This window comes from Ictalurus punctatus, chromosome 15, assembly GCF_001660625.3.
Source record: "Ictalurus punctatus breed USDA103 chromosome 15, Coco_2.0, whole genome shotgun sequence".
NCBI classification, from domain to species: domain Eukaryota; kingdom Metazoa; phylum Chordata; class Actinopteri; order Siluriformes; family Ictaluridae; genus Ictalurus; species Ictalurus punctatus.
In genome coordinates this window covers 7,100,001-7,119,412 of record NC_030430.2, presented here as the reverse complement: position 1 = coordinate 7,119,412, position 19,412 = coordinate 7,100,001, and the positions used below count along the sequence as shown (strand labels likewise).

General features: G+C 41.6%; 1 protein-coding gene across 2 annotated transcripts in view; it reads right to left on the bottom strand.

The window, feature by feature from the left end:
* Positions 1-19,412, bottom strand: part of scube3 (signal peptide, CUB domain, EGF-like 3) — an 89,047-nt gene that overhangs the window by 45,395 nt on the left and 24,240 nt on the right. For both annotated transcript variants that reach the window (XM_053686382.1, XM_053686383.1), the window contains exons 2-3: positions 13,809-13,931; positions 9,901-10,026 (exon numbers count right to left, since the gene is read on the bottom strand). In XM_053686382.1, the coding sequence (XP_053542357.1) occupies positions 9,901-10,026; positions 13,809-13,931 (249 nt within the window). The remainder of the gene's footprint in view (positions 1-9,900; positions 10,027-13,808; positions 13,932-19,412) is intronic.

Sequence of the window (19,412 nt, the reverse complement as noted above, 5' to 3'; positions counted from 1 at the left end):
AGTGGGCCATCACCCGGTCCCTTTATTGCTCTCTGGCTTCTGTCTGGAGCGTCGGGATCGCACTGGGAAATATCGCACTGGGATCGTATTACGAAACGGCTTGCGAGCACTCGTGTAGTCTAAAACTGTGGTTCTCAATCCACGGGGTCCATGAAGTATATCCAGGGGGTCTGTGTTTTATTTATTTATTCTTATTCTTAAAAAAAATTTTTATTGAGTTTTTACATTCCTTATGTTATAGTTATTAAGCAGTTTGACTGGTCAACTGAATTGATTGTTTAATCCAAACCTCAATAACTCAAAAAACAGTCAGTTTGGACCCAGTGCGTTCTGTGGATGGAAAGTTCAGGAATTAAAAGCTCTCGGTTTCAAATAAACAGCCGACGTTTCATTGTACACACATAAATTTAGCCAACACTTCACTAGTTGGATTATGTTCATAAAATAAATCTGTACTGGAGTCAGTGAAATGTATTTTACAGTTAAAGGTGGACCTGCCTCCACACGTTTGAGACCCTTTAGTTTAGAAGAAGCAGAAGCACCCTTTATTTGTCACATATTCATTACAGCAGAGTGAAAGTCTTTTTTTTTTTTTTTTGCATATCCCAGCTTGTTAGGAAGCTGGGATCAGAGAGCAGGTTCAGCCATGATACGGCACTCCTTGGAGCAGAGAGGGTTCTCAAGGGCCCAGCAGTGGCAACTTGGCGGTGCTTGGGCTTGAACCCCTGACCTGCTGATCAGTAACCCAGAGCCTTAACTGTTGGTTCATAACCGAATACTCAATATTTTGTGCAACTTTACTGAATGTGATAATTCTCATAAAAACATAACTTCTAAATAAAATTCTCAAAAAAGCGTGACTTCTAAATCCCAATCAAGTACAAATATGGTTTTACATTAACGTCAGCCTTCTTTCACACCTGGCATGTTTTCTCAAACTCCAGTGCTCCAGTGTTTTCCAGATAGCCTAAGGAAAGTGAGTCTGGTTCCTCTCAAGGTTTCTTCCTCATGTCTTCTCGGGGAGTTTTTCCTCACCTCCGTCACCTCTGGCTTGTTCATTGGGGATACATTTAAATGTGAAGCTGCTTTGTGACACTAATGTCCACTGTTAAAAGTGCTATGTAAATAGATTGAAGAAAAAAGTTTTAAAAAAGTTTAACTTGGGCTCCCGACTGGTGCAACAGAGTTTTTTAGATAGATCCTTGTGAGACTGTGAGTTCGAAATCCAATGATGCCACAGCCATCAGTGGCTAGGAGCCAAGAGAGCAAAACTGGAGCCAGCGACACTAGCCAATCACGGGTATCTGTGAGCTCATGTATGTGGAAGAGAACAGACAGCACTTTTCTCGGAGTGTATTATGCTGCTCTATGGCACAGTATGCACTTGGCTGGTTTTCACACGTTTCGGAGGAAGCACGTGTTAGCCTTCACCCTCCCCAGTTGCCAGAGAAAGCCAGCTGGTGATTGGGAAGTTGGAGAAAACTGAGTGACATCAAGTGCTGATTTATCTCCTGGCTAATTTCGTCGCATGCTGACGGACAACCGGGAACATCAAATATGGCGGACAAAATGAATTCGTCTTGTTAGTGAGCAAATACTGTATATTAGAATATTTACATGAAAATATTTCCAGTATTCCAGTGTTTTAATGTAACTACAAATAAGGGTGTGTCTATTTTTGGGAAGTTCACCTGTACGTGACGTGACGCCCCACTTTACCTGTGGGTGCATTTAATCACGTCAAGCACAAGCAGGTGAAATTCTCTGTCTGGATTTGGAGGTTCTGCCTCCAAAGCTACAGCACAGATAACTTCACACACTCTTCACTGGTCACAACTAACACGCTGACAATAATCTCTCCTATGTTCGTGCATGGCGTTAGCAACATCTTGGAGCCTGTTGTTGCAAACCCATCCCCATGGTAGCCTCATGTCATCAATAAAAGACAGCATACACGAGTTTGTTCTCAATAAACTGTCATATGAAACTAATCTGCTGTCTATTTGTCAATGCTGGAAAAACACACAAGCCTCAGATGCCTGCTTTCCTCCTCCGATAACTTAATCACTACATTTGTTCTTTATCTCTGTTAAAGATCCATTACTGGATCCGGATATATATAAACATCCATCTATACATCCATCTATCTATTCATTAAACACACTTGAGGTGTGCTGTTATAGGAAAATTTCCAATAACAGGGCAATATTTGGCAACACTAACCTTTGTTTTTTATTAATTAAAGAACTAATTGTGATTTTTATCTGTTTATCTTTACATGAATGCTGTAGAACATCCAATAAACACATTATTACTCATCAGCTATAAACAACCTTACTCTCGTCGAGTAGCTCATATGTGACTGAACAACCAGAAACGGTAAGCTCCTCCTTCTTCCCATGATGTAAAACTTAAAGTTACAGCTTTACCTCTGACACTGGAGACTCCTTCCATAAACGTCTCCTTAAAGAAAACGTCACCGTATCAACACTTTCTGACTAATCAGAATCGAGAATTCATAGACCATACATGGCATAAAAGTAGATGATCCATCAGGAACCATTACGAACATCACAGTCCATTAACCTCCATTACAGATCGCTAGAAATACGATCAAATCCATTAGAAATCACTTAAAATCTTTAATTGGTCTCTAAATATTTTTATTCATTTATTTTTTTTTAACAGGGGGAAAACGAGTGTCCCTTACAAATTAAGCAAACAGATTAAAATTCAGCAAACATGCCGAAGTTGATTGGCTACATTTGGGGTGAAAGGGGAAATTGTATAAAGTTAATTTTTTATTCCTGTAATCTAAGAGCACACACACACACACACACACACACACACACACACACACACATACACACAGGTCAGTAACCTAATCCGATCAAAATGAGGTCGAAAAAGACCCCCAGGCCTCTAACAATAATTTGATTTATTGTCCACACGTCAGTCCGAGACTGCGGCCCTCGAACTGGCTCTCCAATCATTTAATAACGGTTTAATCTTAAACAATCTGATCTGTTGAAATAACCCCTCTTTCTCAATTACACCAGAAATCGGCGTATCAAAGAATAACCGAGAGCCGTAACGTGAGACAAAGAGAATAAATTTTACGAAGCGAGAACCATCTGGAGAACAAGGATCGTTCATTTCCTCATAAGCAGATGAAAGTAATCGATGAAAAATGACCCGTGTTAGAAGAGTCACGGACACAAAACACAGAGGGGCCGAGCGCCCGAGATCAATGACTTAACGAGCAGCTGTTAAACTCTAGCCTGGACATCGGCACACATGCCGACTCGCTCTCACACACACAGTCCTAAATGAGCCGTCGCCTCGGCGGATCACGTCTCCTCGTCACTCGGCTCCTACAGAGGCCTGCGCTATGTGATGGAGACGGCCGGTGTCCAAAGCAAATATTTTGAAAAGGAAAGGGATTCTGGCGAGCGCTCAGGTTATTTGCACTTAAAGGTTTTTCTCGTTTGCGAAAACTCTCCGGAGAGGAACGAAAATGTAATCAAGTTTAAAAGACTCAACTGCCTCAGAGATGAAAAATGAGGCATTATTCTGTCGGTCTTTTTACACTCTGAAAGGACGTCTCTGGATCGGTGTGATATTTTAGCGCAAGTGTTCAGTAAGAAAAGATGTCTAATCTAATGTCTGATCGGTCTAGTGTCTAATCGGAGCTTTCATGTGTTCCGATTAGACACTAGACCGATCAGACATTAGATTATAATAATAAACTCATGGGAAAGAATAACCCAGACCACAGCAGCACCTACCTCTAAGCCGTAGTCATGCATTTTAGACTTGGTAGTCATTAATATCAGCATAACACTAGCGAAACAACACACTCGGGCAGAATTAGCGTTCTGTCTCGGCACAGTTCCCCGTCTTGGAGGTGGTGACAGCTCTCTGCATCTCACTTACAGGCTTCCTTTCACAGTAATAAATCTTAGCACGCTTCATTTCAACAGCTATCAAATCAAGCAGGTTAATCCACTTACGCCATGCTGTTCTCGCATTGCGTTCTGCAGGTTTCACGAGTCACACCAGCACTCACCAGACTTTATTTGGAATTTGGGATTTGCAACGCAGGTGTTAGGCAGGGGCCTGGATTCCCAAAAACACTGAAGATGCTCCATAACCCAGCTGAACCATCAAACTTTTCCCAGGAGAATAAACCAATATCTGAGGATAGCATTCCGAGATGTTTCCGAGTACAGCTTTCATTTTCGAGTTTATTCCAACCTCCCTCAGTCATTTTGGAAGCCGATCGCTGCTGAGACAGACATCTGCTGCCAAAAGTCATTTTTATTGATTACATTTTAAAACTGTCTGCGTCTCAGATATGGTGTGGATAAGTCCATTTAATCAATTTAATATATTTATTCATCTACAGTGAGGACTTATGTAGTACTGATGTAGCACAATATATCACAACTACCTGTGTAGAGTGCTCCAGAAATTTGGATCAGTATACGTATTCAGATTGAGTCCTGAAGCTGTCGTGGCCTAAACGTTTAAATTAAAAATGTATCCTGAATTCTGGCTCAGACAGTTCCTCAACCTCAGCATCAGTCCAGTTTAGAACTGTCCTCAACTAGAGATGCAAACAGAACTGGTTTATGTTTGTCTGTACCTTCCTGTGATATTTTCTAATGAATCTAGCTGGTTCTATTTCCTAAAATATAAACAATCGAGTAGCCAAATTTAAACCACCGCGACCCTGACCAGGCAGTTACTAAGGATGAATGAACGAGCGCTGTAAATGCATCATTCAATGGCTCAAGTTTACGTTGAATGAATGGTCTTTGTTTGTCCCACAAGCTTCATATCTGACCCCTCACTCGCATGAAAGTAAAAAATGTTTAAGTCACGTCGCATAGCATCCCAGTTCAGATGCACACCTCTATTCTCAATCCGATGACCTGGAAACCAAGGTCTGGTTTCCAGGCAAGGTTCTGCCAAGGTCTCTTTAAAAAACAACAACAACAACAACAACAACAACAACAACAACAACAACAACAATAGTATGCCTCCTATTGATATCTATACTTGAATCTGTTCAGAACACATTATCTGTTCATTCCAAATAACGCATTAATATTTGGTTACATCCATGTTGAAAAAACACACTGGATGGAACACCAGTCCATTGCAGGACACCGTTCTGACACACATTTGCACAATTATTCACATCTTGGGCATACTATTGCAGCCAATCCAACTTTATGATTGTTTTTAGGAGGTGGGAGGAAACTGAAGAACCCAGAGGAAACCCAGATGGACATGAAGAGATCATGTGAATTAGGGAGCCTTGAGCTGTGAGGTGGCAACTACAATGGCGCCCTGTCTACTCAATTTCACCATGAATTTGTAGCAAATCCATATGGGTTTGTTAAGACCATTGTCACCACCCAAATCACCAATCAGAAAACCTTTCCTTTTAGTATTGTGCCTGAAACAATCAACATCCTGTAGCCAAAAATAAAGGTAACCAACCACTATTTTATGTGGTGAGAGTGTGTGGGTGTAGCCTAAAACAAGGAGGCCTTGTCCAAAACTAAAGATCAAGTGAAGCAAAGTGAGATCCAGACCCCAGCCCTATAACAGGAGCAAGCCCTCCCTCCCATTAACATGTTTGTACTTTTAATTTGTAGGCTTTTAAAAACGACACGGTTTTTCGGCGCGCCAGCAAACGAAGCGCTGGTCCGCAAATATTTAGCCACACACCTCTGCAAGGAAGGCAAGCAGAAATAATGACATGGATAAACACTGTGCTGGCTTCAACCTGGCTTTCAAGGAGGAAAGCAGAAAAGCTCCAGAGGAGACATAGCCTCCAAAAGAGCTGACCAAGGGCTTAGCTGTCTCAACACTAATCCAAAGATTCACCCTTAAAAACAGGACTCGTTCTTTCACCAGCTCGAGGGAAGGGCATGAGTAAAGCCAAATCCAAACAAACAGAATAAAGTCTTTCCTGACAAGATTAAAGGATTTTTCACTTTTCCTCTTTCCACTGAAAAAAAGAGCCCGTGGAAACGAGGAGTCAGCCGCGTCGGATATTTTTAGCCATGTTTTAGAGCTCGAGATGGCCAGATCTTCACAAAAAGTCAGTTTAAATCAGGATGGGGCCTGATGCCACAGCTTGTCACTTTCTACAGCACATCAAAATTTCTGTGTTTATACCAAAATAGGTTTACTGATCCGGGAGATAGGGGGGAGCAAAACAACCAATGAATATATAACACATTCATCCCACATTTATCAAACATGACACTGTTTATGCCGTCTGCTTATCCGGTTTGGTGAAATAGATAGGAACAGCATCGATCGGGTCTATCTTACTGCAACCTGCACGTCCAACTAAAAACAGATATTTGAAAATTGAGGTCTTCCCTATTTACAAAAATTTGCGCCACTCAATTAGTACGAAAAGTTATGACTACTGCGGTCCTGTGTGTGGGGCTCCGTGCTTCGGGGTTTCCTTCCCAGTCCAAAGACATGTAGGCTGATTGGCATGTCTGAAAGCGTCCGTAGTGTATGAACAGGTGTGTGAATGTGTGTGGGATTGTGCCCTGCGATGGATTGGCACCCCGTCTAGGGTGTACCCCGCCTTGTGCCTCTTGCCCCCTGGGATAAGCTCCAGGTTCCCCATGATGCAGTAAGGATAAGCAGTATAGAAAATGGATGGAGTTACGGATGTTATGGCTAATATTAGGCTTATAGAAATTCACTGGAGGTAATCATAACAAATTCATGACATTGTACAATTTCATAAAAACCACATGTTCCTCATATAAAAGTCATATTGCTTGAGGTTTCCCTTTTGATAAAAAAAAAAAAAGATTTCAGCTCACGGAACTCCTTAGGGAAGGTGGGTTTCGGGTTTGACCATATCTTATGACAAAAAAAATTGTTCAATGAAATCTTAGGAACTCAAATAGACTAACTGGGAAAAAAAACAACACACCGTTCTGTCGTGTGGACACTTTCCAAAACATTTCTAATCGTATTTTGCAAATCGCAATGGGTTTTGTAAAATATCAGACCTGTAAAACTCACTTGCCTGCTCCTGTTTGCACGGATAATGTTTTTAAAGGTCGCCTCTTGTCACAGACTGCATCCCAAACCACATACCAGTGTACAAAACTGAATGTCAAAATTGTACACTGCTGAAGGTTATTGCAGTCTAAAATGGACACTACAACAGGCAATACCACTGGTATTATACACCATAACACACTGGGCTTAGCGCTTTAGCACAGTATGTGGACACCTGACCATCACACCCATACGTGTTTCTTCCCCAAACTGTTATCCCTGTATGCTGTAGCATGACAATTTCCCTTCACTGGAACTAAGAGGTCCAAACCTGTTCCAGCATGACGATGCCCCCGTACACAAAGCGAGCTCTATTAAGACATGGTGTATTAAGTTTTGAGTGGAAGAACTCAAGTGTCCCGAACAGATCCCTGACCTCAACCCGTCTGAACACTTTTGGGATGAACTGGAACGCCGACTGCACCCCAGACCTCCTCAACATCCCATCATCAGTGCCTGATTTCACTAATGCTCTTGTAGCTGAATCCCAAAACAAAAATTCACAAAAACACTTACTGGAGAGCCGTCCCAGAAGAGTGGAGCTTATTATAAGCACAAAAGGGAAATAAATCTGGAATGGGATGCTCAACAAGCACGTATGGTACTGATGGTCAATTGTCCACAAACTTTTGGCTACACAGTGTACCCGAGTGCTCGTTGCATCAACAAGCTTCGTCTAACCACCCGCCCACATTCAAATAACAACCACCCGATAGAGTGACATTTTTCTTGCATTCCACAGGATCCTAATCCCAGTGGAGATGTTTAATCTCAACCAGATGCCCGGTGAACTTTTCTGGAGAGCTTTCTGAACAGAAAAACAAAAACGAATAGTGTGCCACCTATTCATATCTGTATTTGTATCTGTTTAGAACACTGTTGAAATGTATACGTATTTATGAGAGAAACCAGCCCTTAAACCTTATGTTTAGTATTGATCTAAGCATACAGTATTGGTTGACCTAAACACGAGATCCTCGATGCTTGCCTTGATGCTTACCAGACTAACCATCAAGTCTTTCCCCCACCTACAGGGTCTATGTTTCATTCCTGACTGTTACAACCTGTGAATAAAAGGTGCCTGGTGATACCTGTAGTCTAAAACCAGACTCCTCTCACTTCCATGATATTGGAATGAGTCACCGAGATTCCTTCAGAACCTTCAAGAAACACCAAAGACCACGGTTTTCTGAGTATTTCAATAATGAAAATGGTCCACCACCCAAAAAATATCTGCTCAGTGCTGGTCCAAGGGGGATGAAAATGGGGCAACAAATGGACTACACTCACTGATTGTACACCTACAATGTGACTATGACTGTTAAGTTTACCTGATAAAAGAAGCACTGCTGGAATAAGCAGGAATTATGTAAATATCATCATTGATATTGTTTAAGTCCTGCAATAGACTGGAATCCCATCCCTCAGACCTAGTGTTCTTGGCATAGGCTCCGGATTCACTGTGGCCCTAAGATCAAGTACTTACTGAAGATGACAGTTTAATCATCAAGCTGAGCTCTTCGAATGAATCAATCGAAACAAACATATCTTAAACAAGATCAGGATTCAGAGTTCTTGCATGATCCCGAATAATCTTGAACTGATCTTTGTGTTATGACACATTTTGGGCAAGAATACGAATCCTAAACGAGAGAAAGTGAGAGCGTGGATTTCCAGATGGCACGGAGATAAGAGAAATCAATTTGTGAACCTGCTTATTTACTCGGCCTTGTTGCCGTCAGCTCAGATGTGACGAGCACAAAACGCTTCGATTGAGCACCGACAAGAGGGACATAAAATAAACAAGCCACACTCGCAGATATCAAAGGAGGCCTGTAGGTGGGCCGGAGAACCAGAGATAACGAATTACACGCCTGCCCAACACGGTCACAAATGATCTCCACTAGGGCCAGTCAGGCTAAATTAACTGATATGAAGCACTGCGTTTGCAAGCGAGTGCTGAGCGCGAACGGGAGATCAAATGATTGCAGAAGAGCGCTCTTTGCAAGCGCGTATTAAATTACTTTGTGTTCCTGGTGATAAAGATCAGTTACAAAAGGTTTTAAGAGGGACTGTGTGTTCCACAAGCCTGTGCCTGCAATCCAAGAGTCAGCGAGCAACCCCTATTTAATCGTATTACTGTATTTTAAGAGCTCATTAAATGCACAATAAGTAAGATTTAGATCAAACAGACTGGAAGACAGTGAGCAGTGACTTGTGATGATGCGTGAGATGAAGAAATGATTCTCTTATGCAGACCACACCAGAGGTGTATACACAGTTACACACTGAAGTCTGTAATGTTATTGCTTCAAGGGAATTTATCCACATTATCCATAAAGAAAGAGAGAAAGAGAGAGAGAGAGAGAAAGAGAGAGAGAGAGAGAGAGAGAGAGAGAGAGAGAGAGAGAGAGAGAGAGAGAGAGAGAGAGAGAGAGAGGAGGGGGGGATAATAAAACAACACGATTACCCGTAAAACATTCACTTTTGTTTGGTTATTTGCATGCGTTCGTTCTGCTTTCAGTTAAAGATCTGAAGTCACTTACTCAGTTACATAACCCAAATCTGAATCACACATGGAAGCTTTGTTTAGATTGACATTGCTGATCTGGAACATTCAGTTAGTAAATGTAGCAGAAATGCACTCGCAGAGTCCAAACACACACTCGACAACACAGTGCTGCACGCTTTGCTGTTCACAGGGGCACCAGGAAAGGACGAAAGATTATTATAAGGTGTAGAGACGAGACAAACAGACATAGACGTATATACATAGATACACAGACTAACCTAGGCAGTTATGGCCGTCGTGCGCTAGGCGGAAACCATCGTAGCACGTGCACCGGTAGTTCCCTGGGATGTTGATGCACTCGTGGACGCATCCTCCGTTATATTCGCTTGCACACTCGTCGATGTCTGCAGTGAGACACAAAGAGTGGGGTAGAGAGAGAGAAAAAGAAGGAATAGACATGATTAGCATAAGGATAAAATAATGTCGTTATTCTTTGCACCTGTATACTGTAACGATTAATAATCCCACTATCCGGTATAACCAAGAGGAAAACGAGTTTTGTTCGTCTCACGGTTTCGTCTTTGTGTCATCTCAGGGAGTTTTTCCTTGAAAGATTTCCGTGAAGTGGCTATGCGATGTTGTCTATCAACTTGACAAATTTGATTCAATTTGATCTAAAGAGAACTTAGAGGCTTGATTTCCTCTGGTGTATTCCTGCACACACCATTCCTGGTGTATTTCTGCCTTGCTCCCAGTGTTCTCAGGATAGACTCTGGATACACTGATCAGCCCTGATCAGGATAAAGTGGTTACTGAAGATGAAAAACGAATCTACAACGACTACCAACCAAGGAAAAGCTTAACATACGTTTCTTCTCATGTAGGATTTCTGCAGTCTTACCCACAAAGTACTGGTGTGGCTGCAGGCTTTCATTCCAGCTGAATAGGAAGACACCTGATAGCTGATTAGAGGCAAAGATGAACTCATTAAACAAGTGGAATCAGGTGTGGCTCTTGTTTGGTTAGCGTGAAAACCTGCAGTCACACTAGACCTTTGAGAATAAGATCGAAGACTCTCTCTCTAAGACATGTGACATCTTTCCAAACCTTTCCAAACTGCTTTGGTTAGCATCATGCTGATCGACAGGTGAGAGAAGGCCTTCGTTTTCATCAAGAGAGCAGTTGAGCAAGTCTGGAATCCTCCCATAGTCGTCAAAGGACCATTCATTACAATATCAACCCAAGTAAAGTTTATTAGATGACCAGTGGATGAATGATCAAATTGACAGCTTCCTTTTAAAAAAAGGAAGCCGAAGCTGTTGTAAAATCCATCATGATCTGACCAGCTACCAGCTACCAAAACACTCACCAAATTACAGGTCATGCTGGCAGATTACGTTTGCTTCGGTCGATGGAAACAGTTTCTGAATTACCACTACTAAGGCAAGCCATGTACTGTATACCTAAAGAAGTTCCTTCTCCTAAACTGCATCGATATTGACTTGATCACTCATCTATAACTATCTTGAACGAACTTCGCGTAATGGAATTTGTTGGCAATTGGATGACTATAAAATAGCACAACGTTATAAGTTCTCAAATTATCAATAGGATGCCGAAGTATCTATGTCAAATTTGACACAGCCACCTGTGCCACAGCCGCAAAGTCCAAGCGAACATATAATTGGAACGGCTATCTGCTTTCTCTCACCACTCGTTTAGTGTAGGTGTCATTTAGTAGTGTGGGACAGCAGAGAAGAATCTAGACATGGCCAGTCTGTCATTTTGTCTTTGGTAAAGGCAGCACCCAGTCTAGATGTTCTTAGGCATCAAAACAGCTGTTGCTGTGGACCACAGCAGTATCATCAACCATTCTGAAGTGAAGAACCGTTCCTAGCAAAGGGAGGTAGACTTCAGTCGGGCTGATAAGGAGAAACCCAACAGTTGAAATAACACAAGAGCTCTTGAAGTGTTCTGCTCCATGGTGGAAAAACTTTCTTCTCTACAGGGTCAAGAACATGCAGGCCATCCCCTCTTGTTTGCCGCCCAATTGAGCACTAATTATCCAGACTCCCCTGGTGCCCTTTGCTGAGTTTGCCTGTGAAGGCGAAGTGTCCAACTCATGTTTGTAGTTCCTGAGCAAATCCCTTCTCCTCCTCCTCTACCTTCTTCTTCTTCTTCTTCTTCTATGTTTTTTATGACAGATCTGAAAATACAAAGACCCCTAAACCTCAGCCTAGCTTTGTAAGAAAAACACAACGATTTAGTTTACGTGACTTTTCAGCACAGCTAACATCCTACAATGGAACTGATCCTTGAGATGATTAACCCTGTCCAGGAAACCACCCCGGATGCAAACATTTCTGGAAAATCAGCAATGTCCACTCACTTAAAAGGCATTTTGTTCAGTCATTCGGAAAGTCAAGTCACACCATAAATCAAAGGATAACGTCTGCGTTTTAACACCGGGTCAGAGCGGTCGAGGGCTGAGGGCTTCAGTCACCACTCTTTCAGCTCTCGTTCATTATAATCACACTGTTTACATGCCATTACTCAGAAACAGGCAGATGCAGCTGTTGAAATGTATTGTTTTCCATCCAAGAAAAGTTCCTTTTAATGAAAGGAACCTTTGCAGTGCTGCAACGTCTTTAGTGGATATCATTGCTTCATTTATGCTAATTCTATGTATTTGTTATCAATCTTTTGGCTCTGGAAGGATTCGGATTCACTGATTTCTCTTCCTGAAATGCTGAAATGCAAACAGAAGATCTAGCATATCCAAGCTTAAGGCGTTCAAACACTGATCCTAGGTCAGCGTGGAGTGCAGTCTATCCGATGCACAAACAGTCCTGGACTTGCTGGCCCTTCGAGGTTTTGCCTGGGGTATTTGTAGCCAGAGAGGGTTATTTGGAGAACCGAGGCAGCCAGACAAACACAGTGGCCTCTTACACCGCACGCGCCCTCTCTCCTTTCCTCAAATCTCGGCGGACGTCCTCTCATAACTGGCAGTCCGCCCGCAAAGTTTTACTCAACATCCAAGCCTTTTTCTGCTTTTATGACTCAGTTCATGTCCTCATTTATAATGCTTATAACATTCATGGCAGGCAGCCATAGGCAACCGAATGGCCAAGAAGCACGAGAACAGGAGTGAAAGCGGGAATGTCGATGGGACAAGGTGAAAATTGTCTGAGCGATAAAAGGAGAGATGGATGATCATTCTGAAGTGCTTCAGATCCAGAGAGACAAACAGCCTGTGGGTCTCAGCATCCCCCTGCCGAGTATCACATCGCCGCCTGTTTGGCAGCACTCGCAGATGCTTGCTTTCGAAACCTAAATAATCACTAAACATGTGTAAGAAATTTCCTGCTCTATCATACGAGCAGTGGATATATCTAAATAAAATCTCTTCTTAAGTGTTCACTTGATCCTGTGACTCCGTTCCCCAATGCAAGTTGGAAAGTGCAGCCAAGGAACTGAAGGAGTGCAGTGTTACTGAACGCTCGCACACACACACACACACACACACACACACACACACACACACACACACACACACACACACACACACACACACACACACACACACACACAAACAAACACACACAGACACACACACAAACACACACATACACACACACAAGCACTGGGTAGTTAAAGGTAATGAATGCTCTAACAAATCATACAAATTTCTTAGTGGGCTAAAGAAAGCTTCACAGGTTTACTATACAGCAGGTTCCAAAAATTTATATTCACTGCCAAGAACTCATAAAAACGAATGCAAATTTGTCAAATTGTATTTCTCAAACAATATGAATTCACTTTTTAACAATATTCGATAATATGTTGTGTCAAAAAATGTGTTACTATTGTCCAAATGCAGTAGTCTTAATGCAGGAACGTTTTAAGGAACTCAGGAACTACTCTCATAGAAAAGGTTTGCAAATTAAAGCTTAAAGTTTTTATGTAGAACCCAAAACAGAAGGTTTTCTTCTCAGAACATTGAAACATTAAGTACAACCTGTTGAGAATAATAGAATCATTAACCTTTAACCAGAGTGTGCAGTACTGAACACCGACAATTGGTCAAATGCAAGTGTAATAGAATAGAAGCGCCAACTCTCAGGGGAATTCTGATTGGTTGGAAGGTGATTAAATCAGCTAAACGACATGCTTTCGTCAGCCGTACCTTCACAGTGCTTCCCGTCTCCTTTATAACCGGACTTGCAGATGCATTTGTACGACCTGAACGTGTTCTGGCAGATCGCGTCAATGCTGCAGTTGTCCGTGATCTCCTCACACTCGTCCACATCTGGAAAGAGAGCACACATGAGATACAAAATTAGAGGATATTGGGTAGAAAGGAAGAATTTACTAGGCAGTTGTAATTTACCGATGATACTAGGGTGTAGTAGGTTCTATAATTTGGCGCAAAAGTCTTACAGGACGTGTTACAGGAGTACTGATGATACCCACAATACTTTCAAAAGAGCATATCACGACATCACGACAAGTGACTGCTACTGTTGTTGTTTTTGGGGGTGTGGCCTCTTTTTCAGTTCCGAAGAGAAATGGTAGAAGCCAAAATGTCAAGCTAACTAGCTAAATGCAAATGAAATAATACTCTAACTGGTGATGAATTTGGTTGTTTGATTAACTGGTTATCTTTTGTACTAACTTTGTTCTCATATTAGATTAGCAAAGCAAGTTAAACAGACTAGGAATGTACATTGTACTAGCGTACTACTTACTACAATGTACAGTACTACGTACACTCACCAGTGGCAACAACCATCTCTGCTACTTCCTTCCAAGCTTTATATTTCTTCGTAATGTCTCTATACACATTTCTTGAGAGGTTATATATTGCAGTATAAGATGAAACCATGGTTATAAGTTTTTCTTCCAGTAAACTAATTGCTGGTAGGAGCTAAAGTTGTGAGCGGGGAACTGAAGAAAATTGGACCACATGCCCTACAGGATTGGTTCGAGAAACCATTCCAGCCAATCATTTGGATTTGCTGCTTCACCTTTGTTGCGTCATAACTAATTTGCATAGAACTGAGAAAATCTCCAAGAGATTATCGCTTGCTGATTTCTGATTGCCCGCCTGTTGCTTTGCCACTTGTTATCATGAACCTAGCGTTTCAATATCACTAACTAATTACAAAATCACTGATACACGTGTAGATTAGTGTACAGCCTTTCGTACTTAACATGCATGAGGCTTCAAAGCATATGGCAAGAACTATTTTCTCGTTGAGTAACAAACAATGCTGTATATTCTCTCTTTATCATTTCCTGTTAAGACCTTCCCCCTCATCTCTGTATCCTTCCGTGAAGGCTAGTTCCCATCACAGAAGAGCGACTGAGTAAACTCAACGGTATTCCTGGCTGCCTCCAGCTGCACCATTTAAAACCAGCACATCAAGCCCAAGCCAATATCTGCCTCAGATCTCTTCAGGCCTGGATGCGCTAAACTGATTGCCCTGTCGTGATGAAGATCTGGCATTGATTTGTCGGTTAAAAAGAAAATCCCACTGCTGCTTCGTACCTGAAAGCATGTGCAAAGACGAACGCAGCCGCATGATGAACAAGTTTGTGCTCTCTGTCTTTACTTAAACGCCACAACAAACAATTCTGCTATTAGCTATAATAGAAACAGACGTGGCTCTAATCTGCAGGCCTAATCAGAAAGGAATGTAGATTGCAAATTACTGCTCTTTTTTGTATGTCGTTTGTTGCATCGCATTAAGAGCGTCTTGGCCAGTTCAGGCACACCCAGACAGACGAACAGAAGAAAATGTTTAATCTGAGTAATTACTGCTGAGTGTTTATCATTACAGGAGCAGCTGCCTGTCACTATTAATACTGACCTCTCTTTTTTTGTTGTTGTTGTATAAAAACACTGAAAAGTTTTGCCCCTGAAACTCCATAATCTCTTCACAAGCACATCCAAGGAATTTCGGACAAAGACACGAGGAAAGGAAAAGTGGAACTGACCTGGAATGGAATGTTTATTTTGGTCTCTAATTTAAAACCTTGGGCTAATTAGAGTCATAAATAAGCTAATACTGGTGCACCAAATTGGTTGAGAGACTAAACTTTCCCTCCATAAAACATACTGGAGGCCCTTTTGGGGGCTTGTCCCCTGCCTGTAGATGGGAAAAGGTTCAGTGGCACACACAGCTTTATCTTTTAAACCGAGGCCTATAGTGAAGAGCTGTAAATACTTTAGATTTTTGTTAAAGAAAAGTAAACAGAAAAGAAAACAGAAATAAGTGTATTTCATAATAATCCTGTCTAAAAAACAGCTTAGACTATTTATACTGTCTTATTTTGTTTAGGCTGGTTTGGCTACCCCCCTACCCTGGTATAGCTGGTAATATGCTGGTCTAGTTGATCGGCCAATTTGATCTCCAGCGTGACAGTGATTAGTTGGTTCCAGCCTGATCAAATTGAACTAACAAGGCTTGTCAACTTGACCAGCTAAAACCAGCCTAACCAGCTGGAAGCAGTGTCAGGCTGGTTTTAGCTGGTCAGGTTAACAAGCCTTGTTAGTTCAATTTGATCAGGCTGGAACCAACTAATCACTGTCAAGCTGGAGATCAAATTGGTTGAGAGACTAAACTTTCCCTCCATAAAACATACTGGAGGCCCTTTTGGGGCCTCAAACCAAACCATCAAACCAAACAAGCCTGACTAGCTAGAACCAGCCTGCAAGTGTCCAAGGCCCCTCTAATACCATAAAACCAAACAGACCTAACCAGGTAGAACCAAATTGACCAACTAGAACCAATCTGGACAACTAGAACCAACTTGATCAACTAGAACCAACCTGGCCAGCTAGAACCAACTTGATCAACCTGGCTTATCAAGCCAATCAGGTCAAAACAGATTTAGGTGTTCAAAGCCCCTGTAATACCATCAAAATAAACAGACCTGGCAAAGATAGAACCAATCTGGACAGCTAGAGGTCTGACCAGCCAGAACCAACCTAAACAACTGGAACCAACCTGAAAATCTAGACCCAGTCGGACCATCAAATCAAACAATCCTGACAAAGATAGAACCAGCCAGGACAGCTAAAAGTAGTCTGACCAGCCAGAACCAACCTAAACATCTTGAACTACCCAGACAATTTAGAACCAGTCTTACCATCAAACAAACAATCCTGACCAGCTAGAACCACCATATAAGTGTCCAACATCCCTCTAAAACCATCAAACATGGTATACTTGACCAGCAAGAATTAACTTAGAACCAACCTGTAAGTGATCAAACCTCTCCTAATACTACCAAAACAAACAGGCATCACAAACTAAAACAGCCTGGCCAGTTAGACCCAGCCTGTAAGTGTCTAAATCTCTTCTGAAAACCATCAAACACAAGCAGCTTGACTAGCTGAGGCTGGTAACCAGCTAACTGTTCCAGACTATTTTTTTCAACAGTGAACAGCCACTTGCTTCAAGTTAAGGTGTTAGCCTAGCTTAACCTAGCTTAAACTTAACAGCCCTCAAATTCACAAACAACCACATTACTGCTGATCTTAATAATCCATACAGATTTGCATGGATCTATCTTTTTTTCAGTAAGGGGGCCTACAGATTTTCTTTCACACCACTGCGAAGATGACTGTCTGGACAAGAGTCATGTAGGGTAACCATAGTGGTTCTGTGGCTAGCAGGCTTATATATTACTCAAATGTAAAGTGCATTTGATGAAAAACTGTTTACATTATGGGGCTTTTAGAGCTGCTGTACTGTATCTACAGAGCGCTTGAGAGCGGCAGACGTGTCGGAGAAAGACTTAAATCGAAGAGTAATGCATCATCACTCGGTGGTGCGCTGATACATAGCAGAGGAAAAAAAATCTGTCGTTTAGCAAGCTAACTCAGATATAGACTACATTTATAGACTACAAATCCTGGATATAGATATAGGCATCAAATCCTGGAGTTCTCTGTCAGTTAAATGTATTCAAAGACAAATATTTCAGTCCTACCTAGCTTTATAGTTTAAACATGACTAATCACGGTTGATTCAGGAGCTCGAATCATATCAGATGCTTCCAGAAGAACACAGTGGCTAATTTTTGTCAGATCTAAAGATCTTTATGCAGTGGTGGCTTAGCGGTTAAGGCTCTGGGTTACTGATCAAGCCCTGGTGCTGTCAAGCTGAAACTGTTGGGCCCTAGATCAAGGCCCTTAACCCTCTCTGCTCCAGGGGCACTGTATCATGGCCGACCCTGCACTCTGACCACAACTTCCTGGCATGCAGGGATATGTGAAGAAAAGGATTTTACTGTGCTGTGATGCATACGTGACTAATAAAGACTCATTATCATTATCATTATATCTTTGGCTTACATCAGAACAAGCACACAGACAATAGGAGATGCCCAGTTAATCAAGTTTTCCAGTAAAACTGAAAAAAAAGAAGAAGAAATAATGTGGCTAATGAGGGCTAATTTGCTCAGGCTTGGCCAAGGGTAGAAATTCTGCTTGCGATTGACCAGCAAGAAAAATCGGATGATTCCATGCTTAAAACATACCCAGCATAGCCATCCATTCGAATCACTGTCCATCCTTCAACCAGCAATAAGCACTTAATAATGTTGGACTGAAAATTGAATCTGAAGACAAATAATTACTGGTAAAAGAAAGTAATTCCTGTCAAGCATCCAGAGCAAAAAATCCCCCCCCCCCCCCCCCCAACAAAAAAAAGTGCAGCTTCCAAACACAAATGCTTTTTTCACAGAGCAAATAAACATGTCAGCGTTAATCTGTCTGAAAGTGGGCTTTTAAGAACATTCCTTTGACATTTAAAAAGAAAAGAAAAAAAACCCGCTTGGGCTAAGTAACGCATGCCTGGAAATTGACTCATACTGCTTCTTTTTTTTCTCTCCCTCCTTTGCACTCTCTAAACAGCATACTTTATTTGTGCATTTGCAATATCAATATCAATATCAATATCGCAGCCAGTCTGAAGACTCCATTTTCCATTTTGAAGAATCAGTAAAGTACAGCATACACATGTACAGAAGGTCAAAGTAGCGATATACACCAGGGAAAATAGCCAGTTGTTTGCTTTCTATGGCTTCGAAGAGATAGTTAATGCTCATGTTTAGTCAAGTGATTGCGCCAAATGACAAGCTCAAGCCCAAACTTCATCCTGACATGTAGAGTGGAGAGAAGATCCACACTAAACACTAAACCACAACACACCTTGAGCATCAAGCCATCCTGGCTACACAAAACCACTGTTCTTAATCAGGAAACTTCTGAGGATAAAATGATTAACCCTTTAATGGGCAAGAATATAAAAACACTTAGTATGAATTCACTATCAGTACTTTCTTTCGTAAAAATAGGATTTGTATTGAAATGTGTACAGTTTGTGTCTCCCAGGATACACTGCCTGACTTGGGGATATTCCTTCCTTCATTCCTTTCTTCCTTCCTCTTTCATCCTGCCTTATGATTTTCTTTTTCTTTCTTTCTTTCTATCTTTCCTTCCTTCCTTTCTCTTTCTTGTCCCCAACCTTGCCTTATGCTTTTTTCTTTCTTTCTTTCTTTCTTTCTTTCTTTCTTTCTTTCATATCACCACACTACCCCACCCTTTTCTTTCTTTCCTTTCTTTTTCTTTCTTATCCCCTTAATCTTGCCTCATGCTTTTCTTACTGTTTTATCTCCAAACTTCCTGATCTTCCTTCTCTTTTTCCTTCCTTCCTTCCTCTTTCATATCCCCACACTAACCCTACCCCCTACTTTCTTTCTTTCTTTCCTTCCTTTC